Raw genomic sequence first — 18,022 nt, forward strand, 5'->3', positions numbered from 1 at the left:
ACACACAGCTGTAAGTCACCACAAGGGCACGATGCAGTTAGAGGTTTAGAGCCTAATAACAGTTATATCAGTAGTAAAAAGCTTCCAAACCATTCATTCATTCATTCATTTTCTACCGCTTATCTGATCTTCTCGGGTCACGGGGATCTCAGGCGTCATCGCGCATCGAGGCAGGATACACCCTGGACGGAGTGCTTCCAAACCATGATGATGTTAACTAGTAGTTTACATGTTTATTAATTCTAATGGTTAATCATCCTAATGCGTCCCACAGCTGGAGACGATCCCTACGCTGTTTCGGCTCAGATCGGGAAGGACACCTACATGTTCTATCTTAACGTGTGCGGAGAGACCAGAGCCGGTCAGTGTACAGATAAAGACGATAAGGGTTTCGTCTCGTCTTGCCAGGTGAAGGAAGGTGGAAGTTTGGCCAAAGTCGCTGGAAGGTTCCAGAATCAAACACTCAGGTGGGCTGACTTTTATTAGCTCTGAAAAATTTGCTGTTTATTAAAATAACAAATGGGTGTATTCATGCAGATCTGTGTTAGGTTTTAAATGAGAGCCGTGCAAGGCTATTTGCTCATGATAATTTAACTGTGCAACCTAAAATGGACTGCAGTTATATGTACAGTAGCATTGAGCATAAACCGGACTTTCTAAACTGATTGTACTGAACAACAGAACAGCACAGTAAAGCGCAGTGAAAGGTCGGTATTGTTGTAATGAATGTGATGAAGCTGTGAGGAAGTTCAAGTCGTCTCTGTCCTGATCCAGGTACTCTGATGGAGATCTGACTCTCATCTATCCAGGAGGAAGCAGATGCAGCTCAGGCTTCCAGCGTATGACCATCATTAACTTTGAGTGCGACGAGCATGCAGGTCAGTCACACATTTGGTCGGTCACTCATTTGGTTGGTCGGTCGCTCGCTTGTTCGGTCAGTTGGTCAGTCAGTCATTTGGTCGGTCACTCATCCGGTCAGTCATTCGATCAGTCACTCCTCCGGTTGGCCGGTCACTCATCTGGTTGGCCGGTCATCCGGTCAGTCAGTCAGTCATTCGGTCAGTCACTTATCCGGTTGGCCGGTCATTCGGTCAGTCACTCATCAGGTTGGTCAGTCAATTGGCTATTCGGTCACTCTTACATTCACCCGGTCATTCGGTTGGACACTCAGTCAATTATTCATTCAGTCAGTAGGTCAGTCAGTTGGTCATTCAGTCACAACCTGACATCAGCACTAACTTTTTTTCTTAAACCCTATTATTCCTTCTCTGGGCATACTGTCCTTGTCATCTGTATCAGCTCCTGCAAACTGCAGTTAGTGTCTCTAAACACTTTCAGATTTTTGACTCTATCACATGTAGCTGAGAAACAATTAGCCAACAGTTTCAGTCAAACTCTTCATTTTCATTTGGATTTATTTTAGTCATTAATATATCACTCTATCACAGTAGGAGCTGCTGATGTAACTTTATGTTTTGTCTTCTAAACTAAATTCATTCCTCTTATCATGGAATCTGTACGTTTGCATCTCTACAGGAAATGGCCTCCCCGTGTTCACAGGAGAGGTCGACTGCACCTATAACTTTAACTGGCAGACGTCCTACGCATGTGTACAGAAAACCAAAGACCTGCTGTGCAGAGTCACCGATGGCAAAATGCATTACGACCTGTCTCGTCTCACTCGCTACGCAGGTGAGTGCACGTTTTATCAAAAACACCATAACACACCTGTGTACTTTCTGACTTTAGCAGATGTTGTAGGTGAAGAGAAAGACTAAGGAATAAAACATGACGTGGTGTGAAGTTAAAGAGAATATTAACTGACAAGGTGGTGTGATGCATTTCTTCATGAAGCAGAGTTACTTTGAATATTTATGAATAACGGTGCATGCAGAAGTGTTTTATTCCTTTTATATTCCTTACAATGGCAGTGCCAAGTGTGTGTTTTAGTTAGATATACACGTGTATAATACTTTCGTTATACTTTCGTATCATATTCATGTTGCCATGTTGTGATATCGGAGTCGTCTAGACGTAATATCCAGCGCTGGCTGTTATAACATCAGGGATCAAATTCTTTAGGTGGCTCCTTAGGCTCGGTGTCCTGCAGAATGACTCCTTATCTACATGACACTTCCTGCTGTACACCAAGCCTAAGAAGCCTCCTGTGCTGTTAATGTGATATTTTAGCTAACTCTGGAATATGTTGCATTATTTTTTTAAATTTATTTATTTTTGTGTGTCTGTCGTTTGTGGTTCAGGAGCAGATAAGCAACAAAACTGGGAAGCGGTGGATGCTAGCGTTCCAGAAACAGACAAAAAACTCTACTACATTAACGTGTGTGATAAAATCATCAAGCAGGACGAGACCGGCTCGTGTCCCGAAGATGCGGCCGTGTGCGCCGTGGGTGAGTGGAGAACGTTTCTTACAGACATTAACGCTAGTTCGATTAGAATTCGAACGAAGAACGTGTAGAAATCTGTTCAGTTCTGTCATCCTGAAAGAAATCGCAGTTTCTATAAGCAAAGTAAGCAAACATTTATGCATTTATTCTTTTTAATCTGTTCTACTGTGTATGTACAGCATCAGACAGAAGTGAGTACACCCTCACATTTTTGTATATATTTTATTATTATATCTTTTCATGTGACAACACTGAAGCAATGACACTGTGCTACAATGTAAAGTGTGTGCAGCTTGTATAACTGTGTAAATTTGCCGTCCTCTCAGAATAACGACTTGCAGCCATTTATGTTTAAATCGCTGGACACAAATGTGAGCACACCCCTAAGTGTAAGGGGCTTTTTACACCTGGTCACTTCATGCGTTTTCTGTGATCAGATAGCTAGCCGATGGTAAAAAGACCAGGTCTAAATGTCCTCCGAAACGTTTTGGAGACGGATATAAATCTGATGGTACAAACCCCTTCAGGAGGTGGTCTGGGACGCGTTTCAGATGAAACTGGACAGGTGTAAATGCATGTGGTTGTTCAAGCCACATACGTCAGCGCTAAACTCCTCCCAAACGGAAGTACGTCACTCGCAGGTGATCTTTCACCCAGGCGTCTCGTCAGGGCTTAAAATGCAGCAAACAGTAAATGTTGTTTTTTGTAGCATAACCGTCGTAACGAGTTTTTCGTCTTCTTTTTGATCGCGTTCTGAAAACCGCACACACCAAAGTGTGTTTCATTTCAATTACCCTGGAAATGAGGTAAAATATATTAGCATTTTGGGCGGGAGCAGAAAGATCGGATCGATATCCGATTCGCCGAGACGCGTTTATGTGGTCTAATGTAAATGGAACAGTTTTAACAAATCAGATAGCTATCGGATCAGAGACAACACACGAAGTGACCGGGTGTAAAAAGTCCCTAAATGTCTAAATTGGTCCCAATTAGCCATTTTCTCTCCCTGGTGTCATGTGACTCGTTAGTGTTACAAGGTCTCCGGTGTGAATGGGGAGCAGGTGCGTCAGATTTGGTGTTATCGCTCTCACTCCCTCATGCTGGTCACTGGAAGTTCAACATGGCACCTCATGGCAAAGAACTCTCTGAGGATCTGAAAAAAAGATTTGGTCTACATAAAGATGGCGTAGGTTATAAGAAGATGAAACTGAGATGCAGCACTGTGGCCAAGACCATACAGAGGTTTAACAGGACAGGTTCCACTCCGAACAGACCTCGCCGTGGTCCACCAAAGAAGTCGGGTGCATGTGGTCAGCGTCATTCCCAGAGGTTGTGTTTGGGAAATAGACGTATGAATGCTGCCAGCATTGCTGCAGAGGTTGAAGGGGTAGGGGATCAGTCTATCTGTGCTCAGACTATACAGACTATTGGTCTGCATGTCTGTCTTCCCAGAAGGAAGCCTCTTCTAATGATGATGCACAAGAAACAGTTTGCTGAAGACAAGCAGACTAAGGATTACTGGAACCTGTGTCCTGTGGTGTGACGAGACCATGATAAATTTATTTGGTTTAGATGGTGTCAGGAGTGTGTGGCAGCAGCCAGGTAAGGATGTGTCTTGCCTAGAATCAAGAATGGTGGTGGGAGTGTCATGGTCTGGGGCTGCATGAGTGCTGCTGCCACTGGGGAGCTCCAGTTTATTGATTAATGACCCCGAGCACACCTCCAAGACGTCCAATGCCTTGCTAAAGAAGCTGAGGGTAAAGCTGATGGACTGGCCAAGCAGACCTGAACCCTATTGAGCTTCTGTGGGGCGTCCTCAAACGGAAGGTGGAGGAGCTCAACATCCTCAACAACGTCTCTAACATCCACTAGCTCTGTGATGTCATCATGAAGGAGTGGAAGAGGAATCCAGTGGCAACCTATTACGCTCTGGTGAACTCCAAGGCGAAGAAGGTTAAGGCAGTGCTGCTAAATAATGGTGGCCACACAAAATATTGACACTTTGGCCCCAATTTGGACATTTCCACTTGGGGGTGTATTCACTTTTGTGGCCAGCGGTTTAGACATTAATGGCTGTGTGTTGAGAAATTTACATTGTTATACAAGCTGTACACTCACTTTGTTATACATTACATTAACATTATATAACTACAGCTGTGGGGGACACGGTGGCTTAGTGGTTAGTACGTTCGCCTCACACCTCCAGGGTTGGGGGTTCGATTCCTGCCTCCGCCTTGTGTATGTGGAGTTTGCATGTTCTCCCCGTGCCTCGGGGGTTTCCTCCGGGTACTCCGGTTTCCTCCCCGGTCCAAAGACATGCATGGTAGGTTGATTGGCATCTCTGGAAAATTGTCCGTAGTGTGTGAGTAAATGAGTGTGTGTGCCCTGTGATGGGTTGGCACTCCCCCCAGGGTGTATCCTGCCTCGATGCCCGATGACGCATGAGAGAGGCACAGGCTCCCCGTGACCCGAGAAGTTCGGATAAGCGGTCGAAAATGAATGAATGAACGAATGAATAAATGAACTACAGCTGGATACTTTGTACAAGCTTACTTTAATAAGGTTTACATTACAAATGCTTGAATGTCTTGTGTGTGTACAATTGCTTACTTAAAAAAAAAAAAAAGGAAGATGATTTAGAGACCTGAATCTGTTGTGAGTGTTTCACTAATCAGTTGTTTCACTTTCACCAGGGAAAGGAAAGTTTACCAGCCTGGGTAAATTTCTCTCCTCACCGCAGAAAGACCTGACTGGGAAAGACCTGAGGCTTATATACACAGACGGAGATGAGTGCAGGAAAAACACAAAGATTAAAAGCATCATCACTCTGAAGTGCAAACCGGGTGACATGGACAGCCCCCCCGCCATGAGGAGCATGTCCAGCGACGGCTGCGTTTACGAGTTCGAGTGGCAGACCGCCGCCGCCTGCGTGCTCACCAGAACGAAGGGGGACGACTGTAAAGTGGAAAACTCCACCTCAGGTAGAGGAACGTCCGGTAGCCTGCTGCGTAAAAGTTAAACATTTCTAGGTGTATTATAATAATAACATCATTTTGAGCATACAATAAAAAAAAAAGGCATTTACAATATTACCATGTAAATTATGTTTCTGGTTAAATCTTTTGGTCCTGAATTTAGCTCCGCCCCCCAACTTGATCAGAGGTGTCTCTGCTTTTTAGTTTTTCCTTAACACTTCCTTAGCTAATGTTAAAATAAAAGGCTGTAAGGAAGAAGAAGATTTTTTTACTCCAGAAATGATAAACTGCTTCTATATAAAATAGCAAAATATTTCTTGGACGCAGATGTTAAATAAACATGTTTGTCCGTTTCTAGGAATTTCTTTTGACCTGACCCCACTGAGGAAGGCTGATGGAGGTTACTACAACATCTCCAGGGACAAATACGACTACTTTATTAACGTGTGTGGGAATGTTAAGGCTGCGAATTGCCCTGAGAAATCAGGAGCCTGTCAGGTTGACAGGAGGCAAGTTCGCTCTTAACTCCACTCGTTTTTCTGGAACGGTCTCTAGACTTTTTATTTATTTATTTATCTTATATACTGTTGTTGTTTTACAGTACTAAAACTAATTCCTGGAACCTGGGTGAGTTTAACTCCAGTTTGTCATATTACGATGGAATGATCGAGCTGGACTACATGAACGGCTCTCCGTACAACAACAAGGAACACACACAGCGCTCCACACACATCTCCTTCCTCTGTGACCGAGAGGCTGGGCCGGGAAAACCTGAGTTTCAGGTATGAAATCCACAAAAATACACCACAGAGAGAGGGGGGGTAGGGGGGGAGTGTACAGCAAGGCACACACAGGGCGAGAGGCAGACAGGCGGCGAGAGGCAGATAGGTGGCGACAGGCGGTTAGGCAGACAGGCGGCGAGAGGCAGATAGGTGGCGACAGGCGGACAGGCAGACAGAGGGCAATAGGCAGTCAGGCAGACAGAGAGCGAGAGGCAGACAGAGGGCGAGAGGCAGACAGGCGGTTAGGCAGACAGGCGGTTAGGCAGACAGGCGGCGAGAGGCAGATAGGTGGCGACAGACGGACAGGCAGACAGAGGGCAATAGGCAGTCAGGCAGACAGAGGGCGAGAGGCAGACAGGCGGTCAGGCAGGCAGAGGGCGAGAGGCAGACAGGCGGTCAGGCAGGCAGAGGGCGAGAGGCAGACAGGCGGTCAGGCAGGCAGAGGGCGAGAGGCAGACAGGCGGTCAGGCAGGCAGAGGGCGAGAGGCAGACAGGCGGTCAGGCAGACACAGGGCGAGAGGCAGACAGGCGGCGAGAGGCAGATAGGTGGCGACAGGCGGACAGGCAGACAGAGGGCAATAGGCAGTCAGGCAGACAGAGGGCGAGAGGCAGACAGGCAGTCAGGCAGACAGAGGGCGAGAGGCAGACAGGCGGTTAGGCAGACAGGCGGCGAGAGGCAGATAGGTGGCGACAGACGGACAGGCAGACAGAGGGCAATAGGCAGTCAGGCAGACAGGGCGAGAGGCAGACAGGCGGTCAGGCAGGCAGAGGGCGAGAGGCAGACAGGCGGTCAGGCAGACAGAGGGCGAGAGGCAGACAGCGGTCAGGCAGACAGAGGGCGAGAGGCAGACAGGCAGACAGGGCGAGAGGCAGACAGGCAGACAGGGCGAGAGGCAGACAGGCAGACAGGGCGAGAGGCAGACAGGCAGACAGGGCGAGAGGCAGACAGGCAGACAGGGCGAGAGGCAGACAGGCAGACAGGGCGAGAGGCAGACAGGCGGTCAGGCAGACAGAGGGCGAGAGGCAGACAGAGGGCGAGAGGCGGGCAGGCAGACAGAGGGCGAGAGGCAGACAGGCGGTCAGGCAGACAGAGGGCGAGAGGCGGACAGGCAGACAGAGGGCGGTCAGGCAGACAGAGGGCGAGAGGCAGACAGGCGGTCAGGCAGACAGAGGGCGAGAGGCAGACAGGCGGTCAGGCAGACAGAGGGCGAGAGGCAGACAGGCGGACAGGCAGGCAGAGGGCGAGAGGCAGGCAGAGGGCGAGAGGCAGGCAGAGGGCGAGAGGCAGGCAGAGGGCGAGAGGCAGACAGGTGGACAGGCAGACAGAGGGCGAGAGGCAGACAGGCGGTCAGGCAGACAGAGGGCGAGAGGCAGACAGGCGGACAGGCAGACAGAGGGCGAGAGGCAGACAGGCGGACAGGCAGACAGAGGGCGAGAGGCAGACAGAGGGCGAGAGGCGGGCAGGCAGACAGAGGGCGAGAGGCAGACAGGCGGTCAGGCAGACAGAGGGCGAGAGGCGGACAGGCAGACAGAGGGCGGTCAGGCAGACAGAGGGCGAGAGGCAGACAGGCGGTCAGGCAGACAGAGGGCGAGAGGCAGACAGGCGGTCAGGCAGACAGAGGGCGAGAGGCAGACAGGCGGACAGGCAGGCAGAGGGCGAGAGGCAGGCAGAGGGCGAGAGGCAGGCAGAGGGCGAGAGGCAGGCAGAGGGCGAGAGGCAGACAGGTGGACAGGCAGACAGAGGGCGAGAGGCAGACAGGCGGTCAGGCAGACAGAGGGCGAGAGGCAGACAGGCGGACAGGCAGACAGAGGGCGAGAGGCAGACAGGCGGACAGGCAGACAGAGGGCGAGAGGCAGACAGGCGGACAGGCAGGCAGAGGGCGAGAGGCAGGCAGAGGGCGAGAGGCAGGCTAAGGGCGAGAGGCAGGCAGAGGGCGAGAGGCAGGCAGAGGGCGAGAGGCAGACAGAGGGCGAGAGGCAGACAGGGCGAGAGACAAGAACTAGACTGATGCTTTTAACAGATTAATACTATAACATTTAATTACAATTCAATAAATAGTTAGCTCTGTTATTACTACTAGTACTGTTATTACCACTAGTACTGTTATTACCACTAGTACTGTTATTACCACTAGTACTGTTATTACCACTAGTACTGTTATTACTACTAGTACTGTTATTACCACTAGTACTGTTATTACCACTACTACTGCTACTGATACTATTAGTTATATTATTTGTCCCATTTCGCCTCTGTTACGTCTATCCTTATTACTTCTACTACAACAACTAATTCCTACTTCTGCTGCTGTTACTGCCTCTTCTATTACTTTAACTACTCATTAGTGAGTTCAGTACTGCTAATAAATTGTGCTAACGAGTAATGGTCATTAAATGTAAATAAAATGTGTTTTCTCCTCCTTCTTCTTTTTCATTTTATTATTGTTGCTTTATTATTATTATTATTATTATTATTATTATTATTATTATTATTACAATTATTACTTACCGAAGGACTGTTTGTTGTCCTGTTTCTCTCAGGCTGAGGATGAATACACGTACAACTTCAGGTGGTACACGTCTTACGCCTGTCCAGAAAGGCCACAGGAGTGTGTGGTTACCGACCCCGTGACCTTACAGCAGTTCGACTTGTCTAGGTGATTGAGTTCACTGCACTTCTGTACTGTACCTGATACCCTTCTATTCTATTGGCTGTCCGTTTTGAGTCTTTGCTCTTGTATCCGTAGTGAACGCTTGTTATTTTTCTCTCCTCAGTTTGTCCAAGTTGCCCGGATCCACGAACTGGGAGGCTCCTGACATCAGTACACAGAGGGTGTACTACATTAACGTGTGCCGGCCGCTCGTACCCATGCCAGGCTGTGACCGACTCGCCTCAGTGTGCCAGATAAAAACTGTAACTTTCAGCCCATCCTTAAATACAATTCAAACTTAAGTGCATTTAAGCATGAATTAAGTTTTCATTTTTAAATGAATGTTGTTCAGTTCTGCTTCGTTCTGCTAATTGCTTAAATCAAGCAGGATGAAGGCGGCATTCCATTCTTTACATAAATTCATTACTTAAAACCTCTAAATACTCTAAATTCTATAATGAATACCAATGATTTTAGATTTGTTTTATTTTTTTTTAAGAGCTATTTTTTCCCTAATTATTAAGTCTTTACAAGTTTTAATAAAAAATACACCCCATTGTCAGCTCCTGTACCTTAGTTAGTTAGTTAGTTGGTTGGTTGGTTGGTTGGTTGGTTGGTTGGTTAGTTAGTTGTTTTTTTGGTTAGTTAGTAAGACCAAATACTGAATATTATTTATATTATGTATAAATCCTTTTCATTCCCTGTTCACACTCTTTACAAAGGCTATCATTGCGTCATAAGACGTAGCTGAGCGTTTTGTTTATTAGAAATATTGTTCATTTACAAGAATAAATTGAGTATGGCAAAAAAAAATATGCATATGCAAATACTTAGCTTGATGTAGATGTAAATATGTACTGAAAATAGCAACTAGAAGCATTATTGCCTTTTGATTATACAAAAATGATCCATTTAAATAGTTTTTTTTGTGTGTCTTCATGTCGCTAATTTATATACAAGCTCTTATCCTGGAGTTTAGATGACGCACAGATTATACAAGGACCACAATCATCACAGTCCTCTGTAAAGTGTAACGTGTCACACTGTGGTGGTATTTTTTACAGGGAACACCGTCTGCAAAAGTGACCATCAGTAACATGGGCTTGGCTAAAAAAGGCCCCACGTTCCAAGAGGACAATCAGCTGATGCTGGAGTACACGGACGGCTCGGCGTGCGAGACGGACGGGAAGATGAGCACCTACACCACCCGCATTCACTTCATGTGCTCCAAACGGCCTGCGGTGAGGGTTCACACGCGTGAATCACGTCAGAACGAATGCAGGACAATAAACGTGCTTGCTGTGCTAACTGTGTGATTTCCTCTCTTTTCCTCTGTGGCGTGCAGTCATCTGGTCCACGTTTCTTATCAGATCAGGACTGCGTAGTGAATTTCCTCTGGGACACCGAGGCAGCCTGCGCCATCTCAACTGCTGTAGACACCAATCAGGTGAATCCCAGAACCGTGCTCTCTCTCTCTCTCTCTCTGCGTTTTGGCTTCAAGATGAGATTTGTTATGCGTAGCTTTCCCAATCTGTTACTATAGAAACCATAACGTATTCGAATTAGTTCATTAATATTATATCTTGCTGTTTTCGCTGCCGCTATTACGGACAACACTTTCTGGCCAATCCGAGTCAAGAATTCAACAGCACTGCATTTGTGAAATAGGGCCATAATGTCGTCTTGACGACGAGCTTTTAATCGTTTGCTTTGTTTGTGTGTGTGTTAGACTTGTTCTTTGACGCATCCCAATACCGGCTTTGAGTTCAACCTGCTCCCCCTGGCTTCCGAAAACGGATATAAGACAACTGCAAATGGAAAAGAGTTTCTCGTAAGTACTTTTATTTACCTCAGGCATTTATTTATCTCTTTTTTTTTTTTATTAGCCTCTTAACAGTGTAGCATTCTCAACATGGCTTGAACAGGTGAACATCTGCTCGGCCGCCCGGCAGTGCAGATCAGAAAGGCAGGACGTATCGGGTTGTGTGGTGGAGGACGGAAAGCCTCACAGTTTTGTAGGAGTGGAGAGATCCCTGCAGTTGTCTACCGATGGCCTGCTCAGTCTCACATACAGAGGAGAGCTGGATGAACCTCTGGGTGCGTTCTTGCTTCTTATCCAGTAAATTAACAAGACTGTTTTTTTTTTTTTTGCTCCCCAATACCCAATCATCTCTCTCGCACCACAGGTACCAGAGCCACGTTCACCATTAATTTTGTGTGTGATCAGAGCGCCACTACCGGCTCCCTGAACCTCATACGTGAGGCGATAGGAACGTCCTCTCACACGCAGCATGACGTTCTTTTTGAGTTCCCTACAGCTCTCGCTTGCGAGCCTGCACCAGTAGATTGCCGTGTCACTGGTAAGCGAACATTTCTTATGAGATATAAAATTAGTAATCCATTAGTATAGTGCACACTTTAAGACAAAAAATGCCCCTTTTCAACCGAGGCAGTTTGAGTGCTGGTTCGGAGCCTGATTTAGAACCAGTTCTTTTTTTTTTCGACAGCCAAAGCACCGGCTCTGAACCAGGAAAAGTGGTTCTTAAGTAGCACCAAAACTTTGCTGGTCTAGACTTAAGAACCGCTTGCATCAGGGGCTGTGGGTGGGGCTACTATTAGCGCATTTGATAATGTACCTTATGTAGGGGGGACTGGGGGTGGGGCTACCATTAGCGCCTTTGATAATGTACCTTATGTAGGGGGGACTGGGGGTGGGGCTACCGTTAGCGCCTTTGATATTGTACCTTAAGTAGGGACTGGGGGCGGGGCTACTGTCAGTGCCTTTGATAATGTACCTTAAGTAAACTAATGTTTAATACATATTTACTGCAATATGATCAATAATCAGCACATATGATAGTAGGTAGCTACATGCTCAGGCTAACCTTTTTTTTCTGTGTTAATGATAAAATAACGTTATGTACTTTCCGTTATTCTCGATCGCAACCTCCGTATATACAAATTACATGGAGTTGCACGTACACTTTGGATGTAGGTTCGCAAAGCCATGAGCATTAACAGTAAAGCATGAACATCCGCCATTGTTGATGTTGTGTTTGAGTTTGCCGCTGCTGCGCTAACGTTGCTGGGAAAGATGAGACGTATACAGTGACGTCAGACTCTGCTCTGTGACGGCTCTCTAACCGATGAAAAGGCAAACCGGTTCTTAAGGCTTGCCAGTGGAACCTCCTTCGAACCAGCACCAGCACTAGCTCTGATCCAGCACCCGGTTCTTTCTAGTGGAAAAGGGGCAAAAGTGTCTATGTTTAAAAGATTTATCAGAAATGGTAAAGTTAAATTTCACACTGAAGGTTTTGGGTTTTGTGGATCGAGTTGTAATCACAGTAGCCGTAATTTTAGTAATAATCATCATCGCTCTAGCCCTAATAGTCCCGTGTCTCCTTTAACCTGCAGACTCTCAAGGAAATGAGTACGACCTGAGTGACCTCAGTCTGAACGAAAAAGCCTACATCCCCTTAGACACTTCAGACCAGGCCAAGTCTCAGAAGTTCTTCATCAGTGTGTGTAAACCTCTGCCGTTTGTAAAGGGCTGCCCAGGTAACTCACACTGCCACACACACTGTCATTATATTGTGTTTATTCATACCTTTTTGTTTTCCTCTGTGTTAACTACACATTAATGATGCACTGCATATTTGCATAGAAATACAAATATACAGATTAGTCTGATTATGGATTCACGATTAGAGGCATGCGGTTGTGGGAAAATAATCAAGAACTGTGTGGTATAATGCATTTCACTCTGAGGTCGATGATTTTCTGATAACGTTTAGCATTTTAATCCCTTACAATAAAAGTATATCCACTAACGTTGTAGCAGCTGTACGGTCGTAACCCAACGATATGGCAAACCAAAGCAGCCTCTGAACAGTGTAGAAATTCTGCCCGTGTGACTGTATATATGCTGTCTAAAGACGTTTTCACACGTGAGTCTGTTATCATTGGCAGTCGGAGTAATCGGAGCATGCGGGCAGTTAAATGGCCGAGCTGTAAACCTGGGCTATGTGCAGTCCAGTCTGCAGGCCGGCTCAGACGGCTCCATCAGCATCGTCTATAGGAATGGAGATAAGTGTGGCTCAGCAGGTCGTTACTCCACACGCGTGATCTTCCAGTGTGACGACAGCCCTGTAAGCACCATGAGTCTGTTTGATTTACCTCATGGAAAAAATTTGATTTTTAAAAAATATTTTAATGGGCAAACAAACCAGATTTTTGCTCCTTTTGTTATTTGCAGGGCTCACCGTTGTTTGATCGTAAGGACGGCTGTGAATACGTCTTTGTCTGGAGGACCTCTGAGGCTTGTGCGGTTAAGAAAGCACAAGGTACGATTTTAAATACCTAATGATCTAAACGGGTTTAAAAATAGCTTCCTTAACTTGGTTAGAAGAGTCTGATGGAGTGGACAGGATTAATTACGAGAGTCTGAGGGAGTAGACGGGGTTGTATAGAAGACTCTGAGAGAGTAGGCGGGATTGGGTAGGAGAGTCTGAGAGAGTGGGCGTGATTGGGTAGGAGAGTCTGAGCGAGTGGGCGTGATTGGGTAGGAGAGTCTGAGAGAGTGGGTGTGATTGGGTAGGAGAGTCTGAGAGAGTGGGCGTGATTGGGTAGGAGAGTCTGAGAGAGTGGGTGTGATTGGGTAGGAGAGTCTGAGAGAGTGGGCGTGATTGGGTAGGAGAGTCTGAGAGAGTGGGCGTGATTGGGTAGGAGAGTCTGAGAGAGTAGGCAGGATTGGGTAGGAGAGTGAGAGAGAGTGGGCGTGATTGGGTAGGAGAGTCTGAGAGAGTAGGCAGGATTGGTTAGGAGAGTCTGAGAGAGTAGGCGTGATTGGGTAGGAGAGTCTGAGAGAGTAGGCAGGATTGCATAGGAGAGTCTGGGGTTTGATGGGATTGGTTAGGAGAGTCTGGGGTTTGATGGGATTGGTTAGGAGAGTCTGGGGTTTGATGGGATTGGTTAGGAGAGTCTGGGGTTTGATGGGATTGGTTAGGAGAGTCTGTAGTTTGATGGGATTGGTTAGGAGAGTCTGACGGAGTGGGCAGGATGTGTACTATGTTGCAATGTTTTTATTTGTAAATAAATCTCTTTTTTTTTTTTTTTTTGTTTGGTCAGGTACAAACTGTAAGGTAAAGGATCCCAGGAGTGGCTATGAGTTTGACCTGACTTCACTGTCTGGGAAGGATTATGAGGTGAAGGGCTCGTCGTACGAATACCACTTTGCCCTTTGCGGCCCTGTTAAGTCTTCAGTGTGTCCACACGGAGATGACCAGATGGTCTCGTCCTGCCAAGTAGAGGGTTCAAATCACAGGATTGCTGGTATGTATGTTTTTTTTTGTTGTTTTGTTTTTAAATCAACATAATCTTGTCGTTCACTCTATCGCCTGACTGTCGGTTGGGCTTTGTTCACTTGTTACAGGACTGGCTAATCAAAACTTAACGTTTGACGACGGAGTTATAATGATCAACTACACGCACGGGGAAACCTGCCACAAGATTTATGAGCGCTCGACAGCCATCATGTTTTCCTGCGACCACAGCATGAATCCGGTGCGACTTCATCCTCACGACTGGTTTTAAGATTTGAGTTTGATAGGTTTCTGTGTTCTGACTTTCTATATGATCATCATAGGGGAAGCCGGTGTTTATCAGAGAGACAACGTCCTGCTCCTACTTGTTCGAATGGCACACAGCGTTGGCTTGTCCTCCTTTTAAGACCATCAGCTGCTCCTACAAGTGAGAACGACTTGAGCGATTCACTAATGCTCACTTATTAGTTCATGTACACAGTAGTTTATTCCTATAGCACTTAACTTCTTTTCCAGTGACGGCAATGGGCACTCGTACGACCTGTCCTCATTGGCTCTGCACAGCAGTAACTGGGTGGTTCTGCCTCAGACTGGGAACAAAGACCAGCGTTACTACATCAACGTGTGCAAGTCTCTCGTACCTCAGAGCGGTAAGTCAAAGCTACATCTGAGTCCAGTGTTACTCTAAACTGGAATTTTAACATCCTCACTCTTCATGTCGGGTTATTTAAAAACCCAAACAGTTCACATTAGGAACTTTGTTTTTATTTTCACTGTTGCCCCAAAAACACACTCCATATAATCAGAAAGTTCAAAGTATTTGAGTTTGCTGTTAAGTTATGCCATAAAACTGTGTGATTTTTACTGTTTTTAAGAAACTGATCTTCTGAAATTGAAATTGTGCTTAACTAATCAGCTATATGTGTGTGTGCGTGTATCTGTGTGCGTGTATCTGTGTGCGTGTATCTGTGTGCGTGTATCTGTGTGCGTGTATCTGTGTGCGTGTATCTGTGTGCGTGTATCTGTGTGCGTGTATCTGTGTGCGTGTATCTGTGTGCGTGTATCTGTGTGCGTGTATCTGTGTGCGTGTATCTGTGTGCGTGTATCTGTGTGCGTGCGTGTGTGTGTGTGTATCTGTGTGCGTGCGTGTATCTGTGTGCGTGCGTGTATCTGTGTGCGTGCGTGTGTGCGTGCGTGTGTGCGTGCGTGTGTGTGTGTATCTGTGTGTGTGTGTATCTGTGTGTGTGTGTATCTGTGTGTGTGTGTATCTGTGTGTGTGTGTATCTGTGTGTGTGTGTATCTGTGTGTGTGTGTGTGTATCTGTGTGTGTGTGTATCTGTGTGTGTATCTGTGTGTGTATCTGTGTGTGTGTGTGTGTGTGTATCTGTGTGTGTGTATCTGTGTGTGTGTATCTGTGTGTGTATCTGTGTGTGTATCTGTGTGTGTATCTGTGTGTGTATCTGTGTGTGTATCTGTGTGTGTATCTGTGTGTGTGTGTGTGTATCTGTGTGTGTGTGTGTATCTGTGTGTGTGTGTGTGTATCTGTGTGTGTGTGTGTGTGTGTGTGTATCTGTGTGTGTGTGTGTGTGTGTATCTGTGTGTGTGTGTGTGTGTGTGTGTGTGTATCTGTGTGTGTGTGTGTGTGTGTATCTGTGTGTGTGTGTGTGTGTATCTGTGTGTGTGTATCTGTGTGTGTGTGTGTGTGTATCTGTGTGTGTGTATCTGTGTGTGTGTGTGTGTGTGTATCTGTGTGTGTGTGTGTGTGTATCTGTGTGTGTGTATCTGTGTGTGTGTGTGTGTGTATCTGTGTGTGTGTATCTGTGTGTGTGTATCTGTGTGTGTGTGTGTGTGTATCTGTGTGTGTGTGTATCTGTGTGTGTGTGTATCTGTGTGTGTGTGTGTGTGTGTGTGTGTATCTGTCAGGATCATGGGACTGCCCGAGCAGCGCTGCAGCGTGTCAGAAGAACGGTGATAAGTACGTGAGTTTGGGAGAAACGCAGTCTGAGCCACAGTGGGAGGAAAACATGTTAGTGCTGAAGTACACAGACGGACAAACCTGCCCCGGAGGAGACCGCAAACGCTCCACCATCATCCGCTTTAAATGCGATCCTAACAAAGTGGTGAGGCTAAGTTTTAATACGGAGTTGTTATTCACTAGTTTAATATTTTATTGTATTCAGAAGCTGTTGTATAATTTACATTTAGATTTGCTTCCTGTTTAAGAAACATACAACCATTTTACTAAGATTGCACAGCAGATTTAATGAATAGTTCAGATCAGTTTTGCTTCAGAAACAGAATTAATTTATTAATAATCAGGTTTGGGGGTGCAGTCGAAGCTTCAGGAAACCGGTGCTTCCTCTAGATCGTGTCTTGGGTAATTGGTTCTCCGGTAATTAGTGAGACATCGTGAGGGACAAGAAGCCTGACAGGAGACAGATGAAGGTCTGACTCTATATATAGAACGGTCATAAAAATGCTTTGTCATGCTAAATATGAACGAGTCACACAGCGAGAGATTTCAGATTTAATCACGCAAAGTTTTAATAGCACAATGCCAGATATCCCGTTATGGTGCTCGGACAGCCGTATAACACAATGTTTATGTAATAAAACCACACACATGGTGAGGTAGTAAGGTATACATACATACATACACATACATGGGGAATTTAAAGGTGGGGTGCACGATGTTTGAAAACCGAGTCGGGCCGAGTAACAAAACAAACGTGTAGCCAATGAGCAGAAAGGGGCGTGTCTTGTCAATATGCAGCAGAGAGAGTGTTCAGTGCGCATGTCTGACATTAGCAGAAAGGGATTGAAACATTGACATGGCGGTTACCTGCCGTTACCTCTGCCTCGGGTGCTAGGTGTTGAACGGAGCTAATCCTTTCACGGTACAACACGCAGTACTACAAAATCACATCTGTATTACCATAGTATTACTCATTGTGTTCATTTACTGATAAAAATCTCCCCTCGGCCAGCTGCCCCAACAGGTTCTGCCATAATAGGTGCCTGGGTTATGTATGTATGTGTGGGCGGAGCTATAAAAACAGGGGTGACACCCATTTTGGGTTAGGGGTGTGTTTGTTTTGGTGATTTCAAATGTCAACATTGGCTTTCAAACATCGTGCACCGCACCTTTAATATTGTACAATTATTGTACACCGTTAAATAATGAGCCCAATGTTTTTATAGTAGGTTTATATCAATGCTCCGAGGAAGTCGAAGCTGGCGATTTATTTATTTATTTGTTTATTTATTTATTGCTCAAGGATGGTTTGAAATTGCAGGACAGTGAGTAAGGAGACTGTGGTGTATGCTAAGGACTGGCCGATAAACCTGTTGAAATAAGTATTGTGTTTGACGTGCTTTGCAGGACTCGAAGCCCATCTTGACCACCGCGCTAGAGGACTGTGTGTACAGCTTTGTGTGGTTTACATCAGCAGCGTGTCCCCTTGACACCATAGAACACGGAGGCTGTAAAGTCACTAATCCAGCCACAGGTGAGTCCTACGGCGAGAATAGAGATCTTACGATTGCGGTATTCCGAAGATCTGTTTACCTTTTAACGCAAATCAGTTGTCACAGCCTAGATAGGATTACAGCCATTTCCTGTACATAATCTAAGCAATAAACATCAGCCTCCGAGTTGTCCAGGGATCTCAGTCGTCCATGTCCGTGTCTTCCCTCCACAGGGCATCTGTTTGACCTGAACTCACTCACTCAGGAAGCTGGATATACCGTGTACGACAGCGTTGACGTGAGGAAGATGTATCGCCTCAATGTCTGTGGCCCTGTTACGAACACAGGCTGTGCTTCAGATGCAGGTGATGCCCTCAAGTCAGTGTTTTTGTATTTGCCTCGGTTTAACTCGGTTCCCTG

General features: G+C 46.1%; 1 protein-coding gene across 1 annotated transcript in view; it reads left to right on the forward strand.

Annotated features, from left to right (window-relative positions):
- Positions 1–18,022, forward strand: part of igf2r (insulin-like growth factor 2 receptor) — a 57,625-nt gene that overhangs the window by 12,362 nt on the left and 27,241 nt on the right. The window contains exons 8-32 of the mRNA XM_027155441.2: positions 1–10; positions 275–467; positions 775–878; positions 1,537–1,692; positions 2,262–2,408; positions 5,099–5,386; positions 5,739–5,889; positions 5,982–6,162; positions 8,704–8,819; positions 8,938–9,076; positions 9,878–10,054; positions 10,159–10,260; positions 10,543–10,644; positions 10,739–10,910; positions 11,000–11,173; positions 12,228–12,371; positions 12,783–12,961; positions 13,069–13,156; positions 13,941–14,144; positions 14,245–14,375; positions 14,458–14,561; positions 14,651–14,784; positions 16,058–16,254; positions 17,517–17,643; positions 17,836–17,967. The exon at positions 1–10 is cut by the window's left edge and continues 150 nt beyond it. Of these exons, the coding sequence (XP_027011242.2) occupies positions 1–10; positions 275–467; positions 775–878; positions 1,537–1,692; positions 2,262–2,408; positions 5,099–5,386; positions 5,739–5,889; positions 5,982–6,162; positions 8,704–8,819; positions 8,938–9,076; positions 9,878–10,054; positions 10,159–10,260; positions 10,543–10,644; positions 10,739–10,910; positions 11,000–11,173; positions 12,228–12,371; positions 12,783–12,961; positions 13,069–13,156; positions 13,941–14,144; positions 14,245–14,375; positions 14,458–14,561; positions 14,651–14,784; positions 16,058–16,254; positions 17,517–17,643; positions 17,836–17,967 (3,652 nt within the window). The remainder of the gene's footprint in view (positions 11–274; positions 468–774; positions 879–1,536; positions 1,693–2,261; positions 2,409–5,098; positions 5,387–5,738; positions 5,890–5,981; positions 6,163–8,703; positions 8,820–8,937; positions 9,077–9,877; positions 10,055–10,158; positions 10,261–10,542; positions 10,645–10,738; positions 10,911–10,999; positions 11,174–12,227; positions 12,372–12,782; positions 12,962–13,068; positions 13,157–13,940; positions 14,145–14,244; positions 14,376–14,457; positions 14,562–14,650; positions 14,785–16,057; positions 16,255–17,516; positions 17,644–17,835; positions 17,968–18,022) is intronic.

Source organism: Tachysurus fulvidraco, chromosome 16, assembly GCF_022655615.1.
Source record: "Tachysurus fulvidraco isolate hzauxx_2018 chromosome 16, HZAU_PFXX_2.0, whole genome shotgun sequence".
In the NCBI taxonomy this organism is placed as follows: domain Eukaryota; kingdom Metazoa; phylum Chordata; class Actinopteri; order Siluriformes; family Bagridae; genus Tachysurus; species Tachysurus fulvidraco.